The sequence below is a fragment of the Callorhinchus milii genome, unplaced genomic scaffold (genome assembly GCF_018977255.1).
Source record: "Callorhinchus milii isolate IMCB2004 unplaced genomic scaffold, IMCB_Cmil_1.0 Scaffold18, whole genome shotgun sequence".
Classification (NCBI taxonomy): Eukaryota; Metazoa; Chordata; class Chondrichthyes; order Chimaeriformes; family Callorhinchidae; genus Callorhinchus; species Callorhinchus milii.
Window position 1 is genome coordinate 11,676,941 of NW_024704759.1, and position 26,294 is coordinate 11,703,234.

The 26,294-nt window shown below is 39.3% G+C and overlaps 1 protein-coding gene across 1 annotated transcript; it reads right to left on the reverse strand.

Annotated features, from left to right (window-relative positions):
• Positions 1 to 669: 669 nt before the first annotated feature.
• Positions 670 to 25,444, reverse strand: gdap1l1 (ganglioside induced differentiation associated protein 1-like 1). Its single transcript, XM_042341763.1, has 6 exons — positions 25,398 to 25,444; positions 19,785 to 19,977; positions 8,994 to 9,167; positions 6,062 to 6,156; positions 4,010 to 4,124; positions 670 to 2,927 (listed from the first exon to the last, which is right to left on the reverse strand). The coding sequence occupies exons 2-6, from the start codon at positions 19,888 to 19,890 to the stop codon at positions 2,584 to 2,586; spliced, it is 834 nt and encodes a 277-aa protein (XP_042197697.1). The 5' UTR covers positions 19,891 to 19,977; positions 25,398 to 25,444; the 3' UTR covers positions 670 to 2,583.
• Positions 25,445 to 26,294: the final 850 nt, after the last annotated feature.

Genomic DNA, 26,294 nt, shown 5'->3' on the forward strand with positions numbered 1-26,294 from the left:
CCTCTATGCAGGGTAGCATCTCAGAGGGCTTAACAGTGGTGGAGCCTGACTCCGAGCCGGTGGGGGGAGAGGGAGTGGCCGTAAGCACGGTGGAAGAGGAAGGTTTTCGGGCGGGAGAGGGGGGGCAAGGCGGAGGGATTGAGGGAGAGTGTTCCAGAGTTTGGGGGCGTAATGGCTGAAAGCATTAAAGCAGGATATTTGCCAAATACTTTCCAGTTTTGCATTAACTACAATATAGAACTGTTGCCATGTATTAATATTTAATTTGTTACATGTACCATGTTAATATTAGTGATGCACGTGGTATGCTTTTGTAAAAGTCTCCAACCACAGTTCAAAAAACAATGTAAGAACGTTGAAAACTAATGCATCTTTTAAATTCAAACAGCTCATACAGTGGAAATGCATTTTCCATTTATAAAAAAAAATCTTGTATTTGAGCAAAGACAAATTTTAGACTTGGACTCCCTAAATTTATAAAGGATATTTTTAAACAAATCTTTTAGTGTTCAAAGCACATTTAAACTTGTTTGGACCTGGATTCTCCAAAGGAAAGGGAGGCATTGAAACCAATAACTGACATATTTGCAAAATGTCCACTTTGGTGAATATTAATCACAAGCATATTTTGGTAGAGCAAACAGTTTTCAATAAATATTGGAGCTGGTATTGATTTTGATAACAGTGTAGTCTTAAGGCTGCTATTGTGGTCAGGAATCTTGAGTGATCAAGCTAGAATCCTGATGTAAACAGTGAGGCCAAAAAGGCCTGGTTCCTGTTTGTGTGTACTGATATTTGCATTGAAATTGAACTGAGCAGATGCAGTGATTTGTCTTGATTGTTTTAAGAAAATTTAAATGATTTGTTTTACAGTACAACCTGTGGACTCTCTCTATTTGCTTCTGCTATGGAAATCTATTTCAGTGAACCAGATTTATGGACGTGAGGTAGAACACAATGTGTTTTTCGAAAAATTGAATATACACAGAGCTTCTGATTAGCTGAGCTTTATTCCATCTCGAGCTTGTTCCTTTGTACAACCACCTTCAACTAAGTAGTTGGCTAAAGTAATGATGGTTTGTGGATACAATGACATCTAACTAATGATCCACATATTAATGGCTTGTTAGTATTCCCTATTCCCTCTTATCTGCTGTCTCCATTTCTGCCTTCTGGTCTTATGTGAAGCTTGTTCTACATAAATCTATTCTCGCTTGATACAGTGATTAAATGATGATCCAGAGGAACTCAACACCTGGTTATTATTAACCAGTTTTATGTGTGGGTTGGTTCAGATACATTTCAGTTTCATTGGCTTGTGTTGGCGTGTTACTATTGCATAACAGCTTTTAGATTTTTGCGTCGACTCAAAACCTGGTCTGGAGCTAGTGAAGTGGATTCGTCTAAGCTGCTTTGTTACTGTAAGTGTGTAGTTAGCTCTTAGCAAAACAGAAATCACAATTCAACCATTTTGTAAATGAAAGGGGCCTATTAATGGAATAGCCACTTGCAAAGTATAGCAACTATCAGAGGCCAGCAAGTGTGTCCTTTGCACTTACCATTTTTTAAAAAAAATCCTTAATAGCTCTGATGACTGTGTACCAGATACTGTGATAATAACCATACAGACTGAGGAAGTTTGATCCCTGGCCTTTGCTCAGTTAGCTGAATTCAGTCAAGCCAATTCTTGGATGGTGCAATCGCCTTAGTGCTGTGCACCAACTTTGTCAATGAAGAATGTTGTTTCAAAGATCTTTACTGGAACATGTATGAATAGACATTGGTTGCATGCAGATTCAGGCTGAGATACGAGGTGTTGGAGGATTGCTACTGTCAGTGAAACAACTGTATATCCATCCCAGTATGAATTGTGCCTTCTAATAGGAGAAAATATGAGGGACAATTTTGAGGAGGAATAAGTGCACTTTAATTTATCTCCTCAATGGCAGTCATGAATTTGGACTTCCATGTTTTTCATCACGAATTTCACTCAATTTATTTCTGCTATTTCATAAAATGTGTTGCCCCCAAACCGGGCTTTGAAATGATTCGCTAAATTCTTTCAAAGTGGCATCAAAACATTTTAACATTAGCAGGAAATAAGTGTTTGTTCCAAATGGGATTCTATAGATCTGATCATCCTCAATACTGTGCATCCTGTCAGCTAAAGCTGAATTGGGTAGCAGTCAAACAAATGATTAAATTGCTCAAAATAATTTTAAGGTGTCAGAACTGGTTTTGGTTTTAAATTCTACCGACAGGAAAGAGTTACGTAGGATCGCTTGCTGTTTAAAGGTAAGGTACAACGTAGTTTTCTAAAGCTATATTGATTTTGCTTCTGACTGTTTTACTACCTGGTGACATTTATGAATCTTAGAGTAGTTCTGGCCCGAGATGTGTGTCAGAGGTCTTGAATTAAGATGTGTTTTTTTTAAAAAAAAGGCAGTTAAAGTATTATATACCATCCTAATGCATGGAATGTTACCAGTACTACAGAGTTCACCTGGAGAGATTATTCATGTTTTTTTTTAAACATTCCATAGTATCACACATTTACACAGACCACAGAATTACATTTAGGAATTACATATACTTTTTCTTCAGATACCAGTAAGCAAAATATCCCATTCCACCTAGGGTTCCCATTAAAAACGAGGCCCCAAAGAAAGAAGGTGGTTTTCTTTTCACAAGGCGGAATGCATTCGGCAAAACGGCAGACAGTAATGTGGTGTGTATGTCTCCTAAAACCTTTCGGAATGCAGCACGTTTCTGCACCCTTTCAAAGTACGCTTCCAAATTGGGTCGGCTTCCGTTTCCCCAGTACTTTTTTGCGAGACCCAGGAATTTGAGGCGATGTAACGTTGCTCCAAGAGTAATGTCTGCTAAGGTAAAGACTGATCCACACAGCCACATTTCACATTTTTGTCCTAGAAAACAAAAAAAAATCTATTGAATGAAATCACGTGTCGTGAGTTCTGATTTTAGAGGTTTATTTCATTTAGCTTCTAAAATGTGGTCATTTCAAACTGGGTGCCTTAATTGAAGAAGTAAGTCACAGTAACACTCACTGACTCAATCTACTTTTATACTAGAGTTCCTTGAGTCTTGTACCAATTCCCGGATGAAACCCTACTTGATTTGAATTGCCAAGTTTTCAACCTGTTTTCAAATGCTTTAGCATGAAAATGTATCCAATACGTACAACATAACTGGTTCGAGATTTAATTGTTCCAATATGTTCACTGAACATCTAGTTCTTTCCTCTTCATTGATGCAAACTAGATCTTAGTAGGCTGAGAGAATCGTAGAAAATTATAGCACAGAAGAAGGGGATTTAATTCGACCCTCTGTGTCCTTGCTGGTTCTTTGAAAGAGTAATCCATTCAGTCCCATTTACTTCCCGTTTTTTTTNAAATGCAGTTTCCCTTCCAGTTCTAAGTTTTGAACAACAGGCACTGAAAATGGAAACTTCTATTGATGATCTAGAGCTTTTCAGTCAGGGTTGGAATGCAATATGGCGCATGCTGACACTTTATGATTATAAACATTAAATCAAATCAGCTATTCTATTGGAATATACATAACCATGAGTTGTGGGACGTGGAATATATTCTTACTGTAGTGCATAATTACCTTATCAGGTTGTGCAAGATGAGATGAAATACTGTAGATAAAATCCGGGGCTGATTTATACTGGTGGAAACTACTGCATTAGTATGATTCATAGTACATAAAAAAAAATCCAAACTCCTTTCTCAATTGATAACACTCTCTCAGCTTCGTACATCCTCCCCCAGGCTGGTCGTGGGTGAGGGATAGGAGAAAGAGGTGAATTGGTTGTTCAGCAGACATTTGGTTCATCTCCTGCAGAGCAGATCTTTTATCGTAGGTGGATTACATTATGATTATGAAATGAAAAGCGTTTTGGTTCTTATTGTGTTGGTGCTACACACCATGAACCTTGGCCCTTTAGGTTGTACAGATATTCACATCCTTATCAGAACTGTACCTGCTAATTCCTGTTTCCACCGCTCAAGTTGTGCTTCCACTTCATCTAAAACCTTCCCTAACTCGCTCAGGATTTTCTTCAGATTGTTCACATCATCATGGTCCAATATCTTGGCCTGGAGAGGAGAGGGGAAGGAATTTTAAAAATGTTAATTTATTTCACTTTATTAACTCAAATAGCAAATAATTGTCTCACTTATCCTTTTGGTACCTATATCCATTCAATTGCATTTTTAGAATAATGTGAATGGACAGTGTAGTCGGATACAATCTGATCACATTATTGAGATAGATGATAAATGTAAACCTTAAATTTCACAATTACTGCTGCAGTAGGTTTGCCCTTTTATCACAATCTGCAAAAAAACCACAAATCAATTAATGTTCTGCATAATAAAGGACACATGGTCTTATTTTAATAAAACAGCATGCACTTATATGGGCAACTTGATTCTTAGATTAAACAGCAATATTTAAAAGGTATGGTATGTAGCATAATGCAGACAAATTCCTAAATGCATGAATCATCACTACCAAACAATGGAAAATTCTTAGGCTAATGTCTTGGCAAAGTCAAATCAGTTCCAAATCACTTATAAGCTTTCAAAAGCATTGCAAGTAAAGTTTTTCCCTGTGCTTATTCCAACCCGTATTTGTTTCTAAAGCAAATCAAGTCAAATGACATCAATAGACATTTTTGGAACAAACTTATGTGCAAGGAATTGAATTCTTCGGATTTTGACAAAATGTGATGTTGGCTTTTATCACTTCTGCTGAAGTTCTTCTTTAAACAGAATCAAGAATGTATAAAATCTAATGTTAAAAATTGCAGAGCATTCTACAAAGACACTACAACTGAAGCTGAACATCTATAAATCCCTGGAGCTCTGTGCTCTAAAATATTGCTGAGCTAGTTATTGTTACTAATATTGAACCTCTTCCTGTCAGAATGCAACTACAGTTTAAATAATGTACATTCTAGTCTGTCCATAAGCAGACAAGACTCCAAAATAATCATAATAATTTGGTCACTCAATCTACGACTGTTTGTGGGACACTGCTGTGCGCAATTGGCTGCTGCGTTTCACCCACAAAATACACAGTCACGACACTTTACAATATATTCTGCGAAGCCCTTTGAGACCTCGCGATGACCTGATAAGGCGCTATATCAAATGCAAGGATTATTATTATTATAACAAGCAAAAACAAGAAAGTACCAAGCACTTAATGACATTTGCTTGTGCAGAAAGTTTTCTGACCAACTGTTTCAAATTTTAACACTTCTAATTGCAAAAAGGCAAAGCACACGTCCCATAAGATGCACGCTTTCAGTCTGGTTTTACCCTGTGTGGTCTACGTTTATTTTAACATGGCATCGCAGTTGCAATTTGAATGTTGAATCGTGATCTATTTCACCTTATGTTCATCTTGGGACTATTGCAGAAGTGCTCTGCAGTTCTCGGTGAGGATTTCCACACATTTAAAATGAGTCTTACCATTTACAATTTATCTAACCATCCTTGCTCTTTTCACGTCGTGAGGATGTCTCGAAGCACTTGACAGGATTTACTACAAACAATAGTGGCCAGATATTTTGCAGAAAGAGTGGCAGCCAATTTGTCCACAGCAGTGTCCCTCAAACAACCATAAAGTGAATGACCAATATTGATATAATATTTTGGTGGTTTGAATTACTTGAACCACCAGACAATCTAAATGAGCCTTCAAATAACATGACTCACTTCTAAAGTCTAAGACATTGATATTTGATAAGCCATATCCATATTTTGCTAACTTCTGTTATTACTACTTTTGGGGGAACTGATTGTTGGGTTGGAACTGTTTCGCAGAGACAGGGAAATCATGGAAAGGGGGAAAAAAAGGAGATCTTAATCTCTCCTTATTCTGTTTTCATAATCCTCAATTGATCTGGAAGGAAATCCCATAATCCCATTGAAAGTCTATTAGCAATGTTTGCAATAGTACTTCAGCCTAATGTAGCAAGTGAACAGATCCAATGTAGAATCATAGTTGTATAGGTTTGCATTACCATTAGCTTCTTTTGTTTCGAAACATATGGCTCTGTGAGTTTAGGTTGTTCTTCGTTAAGCTTCATTAACTCGGCTGCTGTGTTTGCTAAATGTCCTGTTAGAAAGAGAGAAAGACAGAGAAATAAATATCATCATTTCATACCCAAGTTTGGATATGAATCCGTCAATTATAAAGTGCATGACAACTCTCAACACACACCCAATCATCAGCAAAATCCTTCAGTTGATGGGCACGACATTAGTTTAATTTGTTAACCCAAAGATTCTTTTCAGGGTAACTTACTAACTCACACAATCAGGTCACCTAGCTTTTTGAAAATTATGTTACAAGCTGTAATTCATGTTGTGATGTTTGAAGTTCACTCAATTGATTGACAGAGTAACATGAGAAAGGGAAAAAAACTATTTTAGCCTCTCTACTCTCTTGTGCAAGTTTGTCGGGGCGCTAAATTCTTCTGAACGAGGGATGTGAATTTCACCCATGCAGTGGGACGAGCCGTGATGGAAAGTTGCATTGAAGCTGCCACATCACTTTCTGAGCCAATGTGCATCCGGGCCACAGCATAACCTTATTACATAAAAATAAATAAATGAATTAACAGGTATCTGACACATCAACAATAACAACTTCCAACTTATACAGCATCCTCCACGCAGGGTAGCCTCTCAGAGCGCTTAACCGTGGCGGAGCCTGACTCCGAGGCGGTGTGAGGTGGGGGGGGGGGTGAAAGGTGGCCGTAAGCACGGTCGAAGTGGAAATTTTTCCTGGCGGCACTTGAAAAAGGGGAGAGAGGGGGTAAGGCGGGGGGACTGAGGCAGAGTTTTGGGGCGTAGTGACTGATGGTGACCTCTGATGGTGGGGCGGAGAGTGCGAGGAATGACTGATCATCAATTAACATTGATTGGTCTCTGCTTTCATTTAGGATTCAAGGGACAGCTTGTTCTTCTTCACACTAGAAGAAGCAAATCAGACCCACACTCAATACAGTGCTTGTCACATCATCCGCAAATGGTCTAGCCTGCTGCATACACAAAGAGGAAAGCAAAAGTCTGTTGCATCTATCAATTAACCCTCGGTAGGCTACAGAAGTTGGGTTTGGAGAACTTGAATCCATCAAAGCTGATTGCTACCTTTTTCCCGGCTTTTAAAACAAATCTCCTAAAATTCTATCTTTTTTGACGCTTAACGAACGCTAGATTTATCCTCTTGCTCAGTGTTCACCTGTGAATTTAAACGATTTCTCATAAGAACTTAAAACTTCTATTAGATGCGGAGGAGTTTCAAGGGACACAAAGAAATATACTTTTCTAAGTGCCTGATTGCAGCAGCAATGCTGTTAAATAGATAGGTGCTGAGTGAATGCCAGGTACCTTACAATCAGCAAGGAGTGTAAATTAAAGTCAGAATTACCACTGGGTTGCCACCACTCAACAGTGACTGGCTCTGGAGAACATGTGCAGATAGCACTGGAACAGCAAACTGACTCACTACTACAACAACAACTTGCATTTATATAGGACCCCTCATGCAGGGTAGCATCTAAGCATGCTTGACAGTGCCTAAGCACAGCGTACAAACCTTTTGCACCTATTCTTAGGCGCAAAAGGTTTGTGGCCCCAGTGAAAACAGAACAAGAGAGAGAAAAAAAGAAAAGTTCTCTTCTCAAAATATGCACAAGGACAGTGCATCCTCTAGTGGTTAGTCTGGCTCCTTCAGTGTCCCCCTAGGATCAAGTATGGAGAAGACTATAGAGATAAACTATATCAAATTAGCCAACGTGCAGTTTGCTACCAGGAATAGGCAGCTGGTTAGAAAGCCAGAGACAGAAAATGGAAACTATAATCTATAGTTTCCTATGTTGGAGCATTTCCAAGACTGCGGACCTGGTTCCAAGGACAAACACCCTGTTCCCCTTTGTTGTCCTATTTAAAAAAAGTATACTTCAAGTATACTTGTTATATTAGCAATTCTTCTAATATTACAGTCTTGGCAGATTAGCTTCTCTTATTAGCTGAAGTACTTGGACTGAATAATAGAGCGTTGCAACATGCGAAACTTGCCGATGTTTGTGTTGTGAAACGAGGACATTATTCAATTACATTGTTTGGCCTTTAGGAATGTGGTTTGCTTTCAAGCTGTGAAAAACATGCAGCAATCTTGACAGCTTCTCAGGCGGTTGCTTAGAATATATACGTGGACATATATCAATAAATAAACAGATGTGTACTCTCTCTTTATACTGAGTTGTCACTATGAGATATTTGGCTTCCGGTTTATTGCGGGTTCATTCCAGGACATTTCTGATGTAATTGATTTCGACCTTGTCTCTCAGATCATCAGCTCTGTCAGTACCAAGATTATTGTATAACATGATGCTAGTAAATCAAAGTGAGCTGAAATAACCTTGAGGAGTGCAACACTTTTGAAACTATTTAAATAGAAGTAGAATGAAAGATGTGAGACCATGAACATTTCTAATTTACGCAACAGGTAGCTAGCTAGCTGAGCTAGCATTTTGGCCTAGGTCACTGCCACATACAGTAAATAAACAATAATAAAAATAATAATAATAATCCTTGCATTTGATACAGCGCTTTTCACGTCTTCTAGACGTCTCAAAGCCCTTCACAGAATATACTGTAAAGTGCATTGACTGTATATTTGTGGGCAAAATGCAAATATAAAACATTAAATAAAATATGAAATAAAAGAGTTTTCACACATGCATCTGCTTGATACCAGTCAAAAGGTCTTTTGGTCTTTGTGCATATTTTATGAAGGGAACTTTTCCTTATGTTTAATGCACTCCGGGACGCTACACCAGGTGAAGGGCGCTGTATGAATGCAACTTGTTGTTGGTCGATGTCTCAATGTTGCTTGCTGCGTAGCAGAATCATTTTACATGATGAACTATCTGTGTGTCAACTTACTTCGGATCTCAGCAGTGGCATACTTTGGGATCATGGAGTCTGTCGTCAATTCTGGGTGCAGAATGCAGCCGTGAGTGTAGGCGTCCATAGGAAGTGAGTCCAACAGGTCTCTGTAATGTTGCATTCTGGAATATACAAGGCTCCCTGCTTCTGGAATTAATACTGGGACATTTTCTGGAGGAAAAAGGAATACCAATGATAAATATCAATATGATTATACTGTACTCCATTTATTCTGCAATCTACGTATCATTTCCCCCTCCTTCCCCTTCCCAGCATTCGTCCCTGTCTTTGTGAAGCACTCAGACATTATCCTACAGGAATAGCACAGTATCAATGCATGCTGTTGCTAACACCAGGAACATTACCTGTGGGTGTTTTGTGTTCGCAGTGCATTTTGTACATTGAGAGTTTCTTCAGATGATAGTTACTTGTAGGACGCAAAACCTTTTTATCCATCTTATGAACCCATTTATCTTTTAACGCTACTGATATAGTCTGATCCTGTTCAGCATAACCACTCAGGACAAGAAAACAAACTCTATTTACTTGATGATAGCAGGACAAAATGGGCGAGATTTGAAAGGTCGTACGGTGGAAAAACTAGACTGTAATATTATCACCAGTAATACTTATCACATACTACTACTACATAAATAATCCTTGCATTTGATATAGCACCTTATCATCACTAAGATGCACTCAATATATATCACTGATCTAGGAAGGGAATCTCCCCCCACTCCCTTCCAGGGGATAATATGATTATATCTCAAGCAACATTCTGAATGCCCCCAAAATTTTGACACAAACTTAATTTGTCGATTTGAAATTTTCAATTGTTTTTGTCTTGTCTGTTCGGAGCAAGTTCAGCACTAAAGCTTAGCTTCCCAAATAAAAGCTCTATTTGCAATGACAACAAAAAAAATGACACTTCCCCAATGTTAAAGAATGAGTTGCAACTCTCAAACCATCTCAACTCTGCTGCGTTAACTTATCTCAACCAGGGTACCAAACAGGATCCTTCAGAAAACTAGGCAAAGAAATTCGAAGGAGATTTCTTTTGTACAGAAGAACAAAGTTCCAGGAAAAAACGTAAGACAGAAGTTGAAGGGAGACAAAATATGAACTGAAACCAAATGGAAATCTACATAACGTGTAAATACGAGCTGAATACGAGCAGAAGAGCAAATTATCAATGAGAATTTTAATGTGGTGAGGAGAATATTATTGATGATAAAAGGAAGTGAAATTTAGAAACTGCCTCAGATCCAATTTCAGATGCTGACAACTTCTAATTCATTTTCACAATCTTGATTAATTCATTTAGTCCTCGGAGAAACAGTCAGACTTAATTAGGTGTTACTAAATGATCTTATAGAAATATATAAGATTCTTATGGGGCTTGACAGAGTAGACAGTGCAAGACTATTTCCCCCCTGGTAGGAGAATCTAGAACTTGGGGTCACAGTCTTAAGATTAAGGGACAGCCCTTTCGAACAGAGTTGAGGAAACACTTCTTCACTCAACGGGTAGTGAATTTATGGAATTCTCTACCCCATAGAGAATTCTGTAGATGCTCAGTCCTCTTGAACATATTCAAGACTGAGGTTGATAGGTTTCTAAAGGATAGGGGGATTAAGAGATATGGGGATAAGGCGGGCAGATGGAGTTAGGTTAGAAGATCAACCATGATCTTATTGAAAGGCAGGGTAGGCTCGAGGGGCCGAATGGCCTACTCCTGCTCCTAATTCCTATGTTCTTATGTTCCCCTCTTAAAAGTCCACACATCTAGGAAATGTAGCTCGCTGCTCTGTCAACCAAATCTAAGAGGAGATAGAAGCAATAATCTATATAAAAGTGTTTGACATCCATTGCAAAGTCTCGATTAAAAGATTTACCATATTCTTTATTCTTTGCAAGTAATGATCCATGCTGACCAATCATTTGGCATACAGTGTGAGTTCTTGCCTTCAAGTGTTTTAAAAAAAATGCTGCTGTAAGGAATTAAGCATCTTTGAGCATGTTTGAGAGATGGCTTCTACTCCTCCCAGTTGATTGTTTTCATCGGTATACTATTGAGTAAGTTGTTTCAGGTCCACGTTAACTGCTTCTGATCATCTTGTTCTGTGTGGTGCTAGTTACTTTCCTTTGGCTCTCATTGGGGAGCCATTTATAGAGGCATCGCACAGGTATTTTATAAGACCATGTTCCATCATCGATGGCTGCCGATGCTGAAGTTCAGTTCCTAACCTGTCTTAGTTATATATTGAATACTTGCTGACACTCAGCAATTACTTATATTTTTATCAGTAGTCTGCAATAGATTTCCAATTTTCTACACCATGTATTAGGGTCATACTGCCTTATAAATGGTGTCTTTGGTAAATACGAGATACATGAAACCTGATCCTGTATCCCTGATAATTCCACCAGTTTTTAAAAAGCTTTGGCAATTTTTAAAGCAATTTAAATCACTGGACAATTGCAGATATTCAGAATACTGCAAGTGGTTGATCAGATCCTCTCACCACTGAAGTCAACATTGGCTTCATTCCATCCACCATCCGATTACTTCAGATGTTGTAATGAAATTCTATTTACTTTGTATTTACAGCCACTTTTTCACTTTCGTGTGTTTTTTTCCATTTCACTGGTATGAGTTGCACTGCATTATCTGTGAAATCCAGATCTGATGACTTCAACAAGAATGTTGTAAATATCATTTGTCCAACAGCGCTGTCACTAAGGGATTGACTGACTACCCAACATATGCTCAATAAAAAGGGAAACACATAACCATTAACGTAAATTGCATAGGTAAATGACGGGCACTATTCATATTGGAATCATATTTTCACTATTAAAGCAAAGCCCAAATACGTTCTTATAATATTGATGAGAATGAGAATGCAGGAACAAGGAAAGGCTGTCATTCTATCCAGCTCATCTCTCATCCAGGATGATCCCAAGGTAACCTTGAGGGACTGATGTATTGCCAGATGACTGCAGCACCTTATAACCCTTTGATTATTCCAACGCCCTGCTCGCCAAGCTCCCCATTCCAGAACTCTGCAGCTCACGTCCTCTCCCACACCACACCCTGTGAATCCCCATCCTTGCTTGGCTCCACTGGATCCATCCCCATTCCCCAAGACGTTACGATTAAGATCCTCGTTCTCACTTTCAAACCCCTCTGTGGCGTTGCTCCCACCATACCACTGTGACCTCCTGCAGTCCTGGCCACTACCTCCGCAAAATACACACTGGCTTGTGCCATGCCCCCCACCCAATCTAGCCCACCATGAGATGGTGAGATTTCAGCTATTCTGACCCTGCTCTCTGAAACTCCAACCAAGAGATCCTCTGCCTTGCCCCCTCTGTCCCCATCTTAAGACCTATTGCTTTTATTGCACTGTGGCCACCTTTCTCTCCCCCTCCCACCCCCAAACCCATCCCACTGCCTCCAGTATGGGGGTCCAGGTTAACAGTTTGAAGCTGAGGATCCTTCCCGACAAGAAAAGAACCAAACGTTTCCTGTGATGCAAGAGCGAAAGCTTAAGTAAACTTTCTGTAAAGCTTCAAGCAGCAATAATTCATATGTTAAATTTATTTTATCCAACAATGTGCAATGTACTCTTCACATGGGATAAAGTCTTGGAGAGCTTAATAATGAGAGCTTAATAATCAGATCGGATACTGAGTAAGAGAGGGAGGGTGGATGGGGGGGAAGGGTGAGATGAAGAGGGAGATTTTCAGGTGGGATTTAAAGATGAAGTGAGTGAGATGGAGTGGAAGAAGATGGAAGTTCCAGAGGTTGCAAACAGAGCAGTTGAAGATTTGGCCCCAAGCATAGCTTGGGGCGGCGGTGGGGGAGAGTGGAGGAGAGTTAGCCGAGCAGAGGACTGAAATTGGGAAGAGATTACATAGATAGTGAAAAATAAAATTCACCAAATTCTAAATATTTTTCTAGTCAGGTGCACAAGGCATTTGCTGTTTATTATATTGAACTGTTTAATGCAATTTTTTGTCGATTCAAATGGCCACAATTGTACACCAGACCTCAAATTGCAAATCCACAATAATTGACACAGACGTACATTATTGAATAACCTTAGCTTTCTATGTTGTTTAGAAAATGCATATTGCTGCAGTTCCACAGACTATTTTAAACATGAAATGATGCATTTTTAAGCAAGTATCCTTGTAGAAGAATTTGTATCGTTGCTCACAGGACTGTTCTTTCATTTATTATTGATTTACTTGCACTACTTTTGTCATCTGACGTTATATAACTATCATTCAGAACATCTTATTGTGGAATCGTGCTATTGACTGCGCTCATGTTCCATTTATTAATTGCATACACTTCTTTAAATGGATGAGTTAAGCGCTGTGAATGGAATATGAGGGAAGAACTTTAGCACTATTCGCACCAGAAACACAGGTGACAACTGTATCACTGCCGAAGCTATTTCATCACTCACTGTCAGGAATGGTACCATTAGAAATTGAGCTGTTTGTTGCTGGTGAATCATTGGCAAAATCGTAGGGATTTGCAGCCTAAATACACAGTATAAGGGAAGAGTAAAGCCACACTAACTAATTCTTAAGTCGCCTGACTCTATAAATGTGCAGTGCGGTTCATACAGATTTTAAACTATTTACCTCACCACTTTAATGACTAAACCTTCAATCACGTCTCCAGACAGCAATGCATCAAAATCTTGATCAAAATGCTGTTGCTTCTTAACATTTCTTGAATACACTTTTGATACGACGTTGTTTTAAAGCAAATAAATCTGTACCTGCTGAAGCCACACACAAGGTATTGAGGACACTTAACATGTCAAATTAGAAGAAGTAAGCAAGCACGTGACCAATTTATAATTCTCAAACAGAAGCATTAAAAACTCTATAAAACTGATCCCATTTTTGTACTCAAATGGTTTCAAAGTACACTTTGAGTTTGACGGTGCTGTTTTACCTAACAAAGTATCTTTTACTGCAGTTTTATGGTCTTGCACTTAGCAAGTTTATTACAGTTATGATATTTGATTTCCCTTCATGTAGCATAATTTCTTAGCCATTTATTATAATAATAATAATGATTGAATTTGGTAGCTCCTTTCACATCAGGATGGGGTCTCGAAGCGCTTCACAGGATTTACTGCAACGTGTAATAAACATAGTAAACGTGTATTTTCTCCTACAAACAGCCATGAAGTGAATGATCAATTTTATTTGCGGGATTTGATGGCCAGAACAAGCATGGGAAACTCCCTTCTCTTTTTGAATAGAGCCACAGGATCTTTAACATCCACTTGGACCTCAATATAACGTTTCATCAAAAGGACAGAATCTCCTCAGCATTGAAGTATCGGCCTAGACTATGTGAGTTCAAAGTCCTGACATGGATCTTGAATCCATTACCCACTTGTCCGATTGCTCTCACATTCATTCTGCACAAGTGACCCTTACTGTACTTCACTCAGTTTGTGAAACCCACACGGAAATAAGATACCGATGCTGCTGGACATTTCCACCCCGTCACCCCTTGTATCTCAGGTCTCTGGTCATGTATGAGTTTCTAGTGAAAAACGATCTAGAGACACTTGCTCCGAAACTGCCACCAGTGTCTCACTGGAACGATCAACTAGGAAGCAGACACATTTACCCTGGCTTGCCTTGCTCGGTTAAGATCCAGGACACTGGAGTCGTATAAGAAATGGCTCGCTGCTGTAATGGAAAGATGGGATTGGTGTTCTGAAAGGATAGAGATCAAGGCAGTTCCCTACCTCATCCAATACCGATCTTTTGACATTGTTCTGCCCTTGCGATGAGGAAATTTCACTCGAGTCTCCTCAGTGGCTCCCTCCGATGGCCAAGATATAACCATGACCTCGTGAGTCCACTATACAGAATTGTACTCGGGGGTCAGGTACTGTACAACGAACTGGTTTGCAATTACCCTCAATTTGAACTGGATTGTGGGCACTATGGTATTGTGGGTTTGTGCCCTTTTCAAACTGGGTTGAGTCTGAATGAACTCCCAATTCATTTCAAACGACGTTTCTTCAACACGTCTCAAGCGGTGACAGGTCAGTAATTCAACCCTCAGCGCAATCCAGTCTCCAAACAGGACGTGAATGGTTAGGATAACGAATTACTGCCATTGCTTTGACAGATTTCCAGCCTCCAGTTGTTAATTAAAGAACTGATTAAATAATTTGTTACAGAACCACTAATTCTTCTAATTAACTCAATTTCTTATTCGGTACGATGAAAGTCACTGCATTTCCCCCACCTTTACAATTAGCTATAAGTAGTTAACGGATTATAAGAATGACGCATGCTGATAGAAACATCTTAAATTTGAAATCACTGATGACTTCTATCTATGTGGTGCATGAGGAACGAGAAGAAGAATTATTACTTTTACTGACCATTCAATTAACTGTCTAAATATAGTTCTTACTTGCAATAAATATTTTATTTGTACTGTCTTTATGAGCCTTATGTTCAGTTGATCAGGTAAGAACTTGCAACCCAATGAAAATAAACAGAGTCCTCTCTCCTCCACCCCATCACCTCCCTTCGCCCACTTATTGTCAGGTTGGCTTGTAGGTTAGATTATTAATGTCTGAGAAATGAAACCAGTTCAGAATGTTAATGAAGGGACATCTGGTACCCTCACAAATCACAGATTGGGAATATGTTACCAAATAATAGGTAATTAATATGGTTAAAGTCTTGCCCTGTCTAGATACCAGCCAAAGGAGCTTTCCTTTCCATATTGAACGCATAATACAAAAGTTGTTTTTTTAAAAAAAAAACTTTTCTACGAGCATTTTAATGATCGTACGTCATCCGAGGAAAATGGCCATCGTTCTGGCTATCTTTATTTTAAAAAAGAAAAGCGTATCCTTTGGAAGTAACATTTTCCTCTTCCAATTTAGAATTTAGAAAATACTGTCACCCACAAATCTTTAGGAATTTGAATGCACTAAATTCTTAGCCATAAATGGATGTGAATTCATGATTTATTTGGGCCATATCTGGTTGTACATCTATTATTTGTAAACATTATGAATAAAATTTTCTGTACCATCTTCATGCCGCAACATGGCTTTCAATTTACAGTAATGGAATTTACTTGGTTCATTTCGACTGAATTATAGTAATAACAAAAAATCCACAATAGCTTCTGAAAAGGCAATTGAATAAACAACTGGTAAAGGGTATAGAGAAAAGGCAAGAGAATGGGACTAAACAGAGAACTCTTACGTGGAGCTCGCGCCAGCAAGATGGGTCAAATACACTACAGATTACATTTCTTTAGCGCTTTTCACATTGCGAGGACAGCTCAAAACATCTCATTTGAAAGATGGCACCACTGACAATGTAGGGCATCCCAGCACTGCATTAAGAAGCATCAAGTATGAGCTCACAGTGCCAATGTGGGGCTTGGACCCACACTCTTCTGACCTAGAAATGAGAATAGCACCACCTGAGCTGAGCTGACATCTAGCCTGTCTATTATTACCAAAGTACAATTGCATTTGTCATAGTTCTTATCGATCACCAGTCTGCAGTTGGAAATTACGAAATGGTGTGTATACCAAAAATACTAAGCTTCAACACGGATACATTTTTATTCCAATCTTTCTCCTCTCCTCTTGAAGGTGTTTGATTTATTTCTTTCCCCCTTCCACTGCGGGTAAAGTTTCACCAGAGCCACGGTCCTCCAACATCTTGCCCAAATGGCTATTTTTCCCGTGTGATCCTCGGAGAGTGAGTGTTGGAGCAGGTCATTCGACCTTGGTGTAGATGCAACACGATTGTGTCCAGTTTTCTCTTCACCTGATGTCCACGCTTTCACAGTTTCTGGTTCTACAGATCCCAAGGGCACGGAAGCCAATTATAACACACTGAAACTGCTGGCCTGGTGGATCCCAGTTCTAATTTACTTTTATTATTTCATGTACACACAACCTTAACCTTTTAAAGTGGATGTTGCCTACGTTTCGAGAGCAGCCTTTGATCCTTGGCTGCCTTTCGCTACCACTTAATGTTGCCACAAAGCTCACTGCCTGCTGAAATGACATTGAAATCCTGTAGCTCTCTGGGTTGGAGAGTAGGGTATCTGTTAAGACATAAAACTTCATCTGTTTAATACTACTTAGAACCTAGGTTTTACATCTTAAATATAGATCAACTCCCTCCACCCCCTTCTGAAAACTCTTGTTCTTTTCCTTTTTTTTCCTTGCGTTTAGAAGAATTCAACATTTTGATATTGTTATCTGGCCACTACAGATCTCATTTAAAATCGTAAACTGCTCTCAGTAAGTCAAAGCGTTTTCTCTGGTATTCACTTTACTTTAATGAAATAGTAAAGAAGTCATAGTTAGATCTCGACTGTTAAAGTCACACTTGCTTTTTAGAATTTATTGGCTAAGACATAATTTTGAGGTAATTATTTTGGTGATGTTTACTATGTCTATATACTGTACTTTGAATGCAAGGACCTTACTCCTTAATATATTCTGGATTTTTAAATGTAATTGTCCCCATTATCCTTGATGCCAGTCCTTGTTCTCATAAAATAATTGATACACTCATCAGGTGCTTTCTGTTTACCTACAGGATTGTGAGAAAGAGCATTCAGCCTACTCGGCCTGTTCCTTCCACAGTCACACAGAGCCAACTGTATACCCACCTCACAAAAACAGGGCAAAAATCATTTGTGGCAGCCTTTTAAACCAGCCTGTCCTAGCAATCTCATACCCATTACACTGCACTCACCACACCAATTCAACAAGAAAATCACAACAATCGACGCGGAAAACATGAATTAAAAAAAAACAATGTTAGGTGTCGAAGAGAACTACAGTGGAAACTGCTGGCCCAAACCACCTCAAATGTAGTTGCACTTTTTAAAATTACATCTTTGAAGATGCACATATACACACGCACGCACGCACACACACACACACACACACACACATCCATCCACGCACTAACATGTATACAGAGTTAATGCCATAGTAAACATGTAACAATGAATTAACTGATGCAAATTGAAATCGTAATTCAGTAACACTTAGACAGGTCTTGTTTTGGGATAAGGGAAGAAGCGAGTGCATATCTGTTTTGGAATAACCTTTTTAGGCAGATTACTATGTGAATTCTGAACCCATTGGACCCCTTTCAATCCAAATATTTTGCAAAACACAAGTGAATAGTCTGAGGAGCTTAAATTCACGCATGTGTTGGAGTCGCGTTAAAACCTTAATAAATTCTCTTTGGGATGTAGACTTTAAACAAAGCATCCAAAACAAAGTAGATCCACAGAGCACATAATAAGGCAGGAGTTGTGTGAAATATATTTAAAAATTCTGGAAAACTGCAAGTTTGGTTAAAAAGTACAACAGTCATTCTTGGTGGAAAACAAATTCCATTCCCCTTCCTTTCTGATAGATCAAGTTCCTCTATGTGAACCTCTCTCTCGCCCACAAAATACACACAAAAAGAGTCGATTCACTTTATGGTATATTCTGTGAATGCTTTGAGACGTCTCAAAGACGTGATAAGGCGCTGTATCAAAATGCAAGGTTTATTGTTATTTTAACGTAAAACTCAAACTACACCGGAATCATCTTCGTTGCTCTTCGAATCCTCTCCAGCATTTTGATATCTTTTTTTGTAGATTGTGTCCAAAATGTCAAATGTGGTCTCACCGGTGATCTTTACAAGATTAGAATATCTCCTTTCGACTTGTGCCAAATAACGCACCAAAGCTTCCTCTCTCTCTTCTACCCTTGGACACAGTTGGACAAACGACCTCTCCAGAATGGTTTACATTCTGAGCTCCAGAACGATTCAAGACTTCTTCCCCAATGGTAATTAACAAGCTGAGCTTTATTCTCCCTATCTCTATGCCTTTTAGTCCTCACACTCAGGTCTCCGGGTAAGAACACTAAAGGTAACATTCACTGCACTCGTTTCATCTGTTGATACAATCTCCCAATAATCCACTCCTGATTAATGATCTCCACATTTCTGCTATGATTAGCAGACAGAAGGCTATTTTCCCCCTCGCCATCATAGGTGTAGAAACCTGTTACTATCGCATAAATAATGATGAGAGATAAGAGCTGGGAATTTATATAAACGGACAGTTATAAAATCTGTTAAGAGCAATATCATCAAAGTGTCATATTGGGCAAAAGCTTCCATTTGATACAGCTAGTAGTTACAGCGGCACAGCTAAAAAAAAATCCAGTGTTGCAACCTTGCCCAACATCTTCCAACTTTGATAGCAGAATTATTCAACAGACACATACACTGTCAATGTTACCTACAAACCGTTTTTTTTCCACATTTCCCCACAGAATCACGACTTAACTCCATTGCAAGTGCTGCATTTCAGATTCTAAATACAACGAATAAACATTGCTTCAACATTGCCGTCAAATACAAACATGAGTGAAGTTTTCAGGGATGAAACAAGCCCAAGAAGCAAAGGTATCAAACCAAAGTAAAGTCCCTGGCTTCCTAACTGTTCTGTGGACTGTAACCAAATATGCCTCGAAGTGATTCCAGATCTTGGAAAAATCCAACATTTTTTTTTCATGTTCATGCATTTTGGCCACAAAGGAAAATCCTACTTAATTCTAGTGTTAAATTAGACATTTCAGGTCTAGCTTAACTGGTGCTGAATTTATCCAAGTACCAATCAAGATAATAATTTGTCATCTTTGTGATATAAGAGGTGTAATAAAGGCTTACCTCCCACAAAGCTTTTCTCTAAATAATCAATGATTTGATTGTAATCACTGATAATATTGTCCTCGTGGATTAGTACCGGCACTTCTTCACCCAGGTTGAGACGCATGAACCAGGGTTCCTTGTGTTCAGTCAACGGCAAACTAACATCCCGCTCATCACACAGCACACCTTTTTCTGCAATCACTAGACGGACCTGAAATAAAGAGGTAAGTTTCATAAATCTCAACCGGAAACAAAGGACACTTTGTTTTTACCCTTTTCCCTATAGAGATGCACCTCTGCTCTTGCCACGTTGAAAGCTGAATCCGTTCAACAGTCTTGAACAATAACAAATGCAAAAGGCTAAGTGCCATGCCTGTCTTTAAAGGGCTCCTCCAGACGACTGAGAGTGTTAGTTTATTTGAGATTTATATTAGAATCATAGAATTATACAGCACAGAAGGAGGCCATTCGGCCAATCTTGTCTGTGCCGGCTCTTTGAAGAGAGCTATCCAATGCAACCCCACTCCCCCGCGCTCTACTTCCATCACCCTTCCAGGCAAACCCCTAGATTTCTTTTAACAATTATTTTAAGTCACTGTCCTCGGGTTACCGACCCACCCGCCAGTGGAAGTAGTTTCTCCTTATTCATGCTATTGAATCCCCTCATAATTTTGAAAACTTCTATTAAATCTCCTCTTAACCTTCTCTGCTCCGAGGAGAATATCCATTGCAAGAATATTGTGGAGTCCTGTAGCTCAATGGTTAGAGCACTTGCTTTGCAAGTGAGAGACCTGAGTTCAATTCCAGGCAGAGCGAAACCTTGGGCAAGTTTCCTTACTCCACACACCTAATAATAATCCCTCCAAAACCAAAAAAAAACAATAATAAATTGGTCATTTTCAATCTACAACTGTTTGTGGGACATTGCTGTGCGCAAGTGGCTGCCGCGTTCGCCCACAAATATACAGTCAATTCACTTTACAGTGTGTTCTGTGAAGCGCTTTGGGACGTCCTCCTGACGTAAAAAGCGCTATATCAAATGCAAGGATTATTATTATTATTAATAATCCCGGCTTCTCTAGCCTCTCCTGATAACTGAAGTCCCTCATTCCTGGTACCATCTTGGTAAATCTCTTTTGCACCCTCGCCAATGCCTTGACATCCTTCCTAAAGTGTGGTACCCGGAACTGAACATAGTCTCTAGCTGAGACCTAACCAGTGTTTTATAAAGGTTCATCATGTTAATTAAACAAAACAGGAATTGACTCCAGGTAAAGAAGATTTAGGAAGAATCCTATAGCAAAGAATTCAAATTGTGATTTGAGAAAAACAAAACAAAGCCAAGAGTGGCTGTGATCACTTTTAATTCAAAGCACTTCTTCTTCCTTCATCTCCTATCCCGAACGAATGCAACTAATCAGTCAAAAACTGAATTAAAAAAACCTCATTCCAATTGCTGCAGAACTGCAATTACATGCCATGGATTTACATACTAGCAGCAGATTTTAAACATACTTTACAATTGCCTGTGTAATATTTTAGCTTTGCACCAAAAATAAAATCAGCAGGAATGAATGTTGGTGAAATGCAATGGACAGAGAGTGACCATGCAATATATGAATACAACATGAATATTGCTGACCGTTTAAAATGTCCTGTAATCTGTAATACAATGTATTTAGATAGGAAACAATGATATTGCTTTTAATTGTGTTGGTACATACCGCTTAAATTACAAATAAGATTTGTTTTAAATCTATGACAGCTAGTATCGATACGATATTGGCACCTTGGGACAGTTCATTGCACAACAATGAGAACACATTGTTCAAATTAGACATCCCAAATTGATAGAGACACTGGTAGATTGATGAATTTAATGGATTTCTTTCCCACATGATGGCTGGATGTAGATAACCTCACTGGTTATAACCTTGTTCCCCTAGCATTTTATTTTATTTCCTTTTTTTTTCATCAGCAGTATTCCGTGTTGTTATTGAGCTGTTTAGGTCCTTCGCCAGTGAATGTCTTTGCTCCTGCTTTTTTTTATATATGTACCATTTGGAGAGAACAGAACCAGTTTTGAAGTGTGAAGGTTAGTCTGGTTCCTATGGAAACCATTCATTATCAATAATGAGCCCTGGTGATAAGAAAAAATACATTTTTAAAAATAAAAATAGCAAGAGGAAACCTGCGTCAATCCACTGCCATGTCAGGCTGGCTGTGAGGGATGTCGTTCCTCCATTCTATTGGGGAAGCATTCAATATGTGACCCGTGTCTAAGCTGACAGAATGCTCCTGATTGATTAGGAAATGGCACGTACAAAACTCATGTAATACCATGGCTTAAGTCCGATGATTGGTCTATTAATGTGCTGGACCACTGCATTCTTTCTCCCCCTCCTCCTCCCCCCATGGATGAGGGTCAACAAAGAGATTCCACAGCCTCATTATCTTAGTTAATTGTAATTATAAGAAAAATGTTAGTTCCTTCAACCAGCTTGCAAGGGACAAGTTTTACTATTAGGGGCAGCATACCTCTACAGTGCTTTATATTTTAATATATATTTTATGTAATAATCCTGGCATTTGATATAGCGTCCTATCACGTCTTCGAGACGTCTCAAAGCGCTGCACAGAAAATACTGTAAAGTGAATCGACTGTATATTTTTGTGGGCGAAACGTTGTTTATTTTGTGCAGCAGTAACAAAATGGAAGATAAACAACCAATGCAGTCCTGTAGTGTCAATGTAAAGGCTCTGAGGATAGTTTTACAATTAAATTGGCCAAAGCTATGTTTTTTTCAAATTTAAGAAGAAGAGCTGGCTGTTCAAAACGGGTGACTGCTCAAACAAAGTGGACTGAAGGCTGGGAGTCACAAAAAGGCATGTTTCATAAAAGTATAAGGTTCCCATAAGCGCATCGAGCTATTTGTTGTTGTTGTTGATTTAAAATAAAACTAAAAGATTTGAAAACTTGACTAACACTGCCAAGTGAGCATTCTTTTATTTAGTTTTCTCTTTATCCTCTACTCATTTTTTTTTACTATATCTTATTTAAATTCCCTCTTTTCCACATTTTCTAACATTTCTACTTATTTGTAATACTAACGACCACCAATCATCTATGTCCCAATCGTACTTTGCAGTTAATAGCAAATTATTCTGCCTTTTGCTTCAAGTTAATATTAAAATGACATATAACTCCTCTCAACCAGCATCAATATAACCTTAAAATGCACACCTGAAACTGGTTTCAGAATCAAACAAGTGAGCGTGTCTCAAATAAAATCATTCTTTAGCTTAAAACTAGGCTTAAAATAACTTACAGCTCTATAGGTTATACAGGGCAGTGCAGTTGTTTCTCATATTCACTTTACAGTATTTTCTTATATTCTTTTCACGACTGAACTAGGTTTCGTAAATCCTTAGTTCAAAATGATGACACTTTAAGTGTCAGATCTGGAGCCCGCTTGTGTATATTATCAGGCCTGCAGTTTATTTTCTAGTGGCTGTAGGCACATTGATAGCTGCCAAATAAAGGCAAATGCAGGATCTATTTAATTAAATTAGAAGCCTGCTGTCTTGGAAGAAGAGCTGGCTGTTCAAAACACGTGACTGCTCAAACAAAGTGAACTGAAGGTCGGGAGTCACAAAAGGGCAAGTTTCATAAAAGCACAAGGTTCCTACAGGCGCATTGAGCTATTTGTTGTTGCTGTTGTTGTCAAATCCTGCTGTTTTCTATTATTAATGGTCTGAGGACAAACCTGCAGCAATAAAGCTATACTGATCTTTTGAGTAGCATGATTAAAATACAGTGTATGGCATCACTTTGGTACCACAGATCATTAGCTGGCAAATGCACATCACTGGGCATCCTGGAGACAATTAATAATAATAATAATCATAATCATAATAAGTCGAATAGTAAGGAGTCTCCCCAAGACCTTCATACATAGGTTGAATTACATTTGCTGCTTTATTCATTTAAGAAAAGATACAGATCCTGCAATTCATTTTAAGCTTTTATTCCTTATATATATTTGCAAGAGCCTGATTCCATTTCAATCCCTATTTGCAGCCAGTCATGCGATATAAGACAGAGAGCAAGATCCGGAAGATCTATCGGATTTCTGACACAGGTTGGATTCATGATCCAGGAATCTGCACCACCAGCAGTTTTCTACACTGAACACAAAGGGAGATTTACATCCCAGTGAACAACAGCATTGGAGATCGAAATGGTTCTTGTTTGTTTTGAGTGCACACTAAGTGACAGTGTGTGTATATATATGTGTGTATATATATGTGTATATATTTTTTAACAGGGTGGCCCAACAAGTTTTATTTTTCAGCTACCCTAAAAAAATCATTTATTTAAGACTGTATTAGACATTGCAATTGTATCACGACTTTTTGGTCACCCTGTGTATATATATATATATATATATATGAGTGCTTTGGCGTTTTAATCCAGTTCTACAGTAAAACCAATGTTATCTTCTGGTGCTACTGTATCTTGTTGCTGTAGAGGGCTTGTTATCTGCTGTAGTTATTGTGACAAAAAAAATGCCAGAGGTGATGAGAAGCACAGAAGGGATTGACAAACACCACAGGATTCCAGTGACTCAGTCGAGATGAAGGCAAGTGAATTCAATCCAATGTGCTTTAGCGAATCCAGGTTCAGTTAAGCAAACGGTTCAACATGAACAACACATAGCAATGCAACACAGTATAGCCCATCGCCTCTCAGTGAGAGTACAGATTCCCTACATTAGTGTGTGGTGTCTGTGTGTGTGTTTTATACACACACACACACACACACACGAGATCTGGTGCCATTGCCTAATAATTTATCCCTTTCACTAGCACACACACACACACACACACAAAAAAACAACCAACCCTCTCGATAGTCACCAATTGAATGTTTCTCTGCTCCCCAGACCAATCCTGGGTGTACTTTCTGCTCTTTAAATTGGGAATACACCCCCCCCCCCCCCCCCCTCCATCCCCATCCCTCCATCCCCATCCCTCCTCTGGCAACATCCAACCCATCTCACATTATCTCATGTGTGTGTTTTGTGTGTGAATTTGGTGGAGGGCGTCGCTGCAGTATTTTCCTCCCCCCCACCCCCCCACGCAATTCCCTTTGAGCAATTACTAATTGCTATTCGAGTTCGTTCTCTACTGACGACCAAAGAAATTCGTTGCATTTTCCTCGACTCCCCCTTTTTTAATCCCACAACTGATAGCAGCAAAGTAGGACACGATTAACGATTGGTGGTGGTGGTGGTGGTGGGAGGGGGTGAGATGGATGGAAATGGCCAACAAAAGCCAGGTTGGGGGGAGAATGAAAGGATTTCCTAGCCCTCCCCCCACCAAAAAAAAAATAAAAAAATCCCAGCAAATGCAACAAAAGATAAGTCTATTAAACAATGCAACAGAGGAGGAAAGGGGCAAAAAATATATAGATGGTACATATAGCTCACAGGCAATAATCATTTAATTTAGAGATGGGTGTGTGTGTGTGTGGGGAGGGGGGGGGTGGTGTGTGTGTGGGGGGTGGGGGGGCTGGTTGCATTTTGGTAACTGTGGTCATCTCCAGTGCAAATAAGGACCAGTGTTTACCTTCTGGAGCTGAAAGACTGGGTCCAGTGATACAAGACGATGCTGCTGCTGCTGCTGGTGGTGGTGGTGGTGGTGATGGGCTTCTCGTCCTTGTCTGAGAGCAGTCCAGCTTCTTCCTGGGCTGGGGCTCCAGCTGGGTCTCTCTCGTTGCCTTTCCCATCGCTCTCGGTCGCTGTGATGGGCCACCAGCTGCAGTTCGAAGCAGGAGAATTCTGAGACGCCATGATAAGAGAGAAGGAGGGGAGGGAGGGAGGGAGGGGAGGGAGAGAGAGAGAGAGAGAGAGAAGGAGGGAGGGAGGGAGGGCGAAGGACTAGAGGAGAAAGCATCAGCACTCGCATCAGCACCACAAACAGGAAGGGAGACCCAACAACCTCCCTCCCTTGCCCACAGGCAATAATTTATGCAGGCTCAAAAAAAACCATAAGAGGCTGCAAATATATATATATATATGTGTGTGTGTGTGTGTGAAAGAAAGTAAAGAATCCTTTTGCAATGTGCTTTGCAATCTGCTGATCCATCTTTTCGTCTGTAGCCATCACCATAGGGATTCAGATGATTTGCCTGTCATCAGGTTTGTACTGATAGCAATTTAGATATTTGCATGGATTCAAGGATTAATACACACTGATCTGACTCAGGTTTGTGCGACAGGTAGGAATATACACAAGGTGTGTGTGTGTGTTTTTTGTTTTGTGTTTTGTGCAGCACAACTGAATTGCAACACGTTGAAATATTGCATGGTGTGTAACCAGACTTAAATATCCTACACTGAAATCTGTGCCTGTGATTGGGATTGTGTAATCCCATAATAATCTTTGCGTTTGATACAGCGCCTTATCGCATCGCCGAGACACTTATACACAATCGGCAGAATAAGCAGACGCTTATATAAAAAA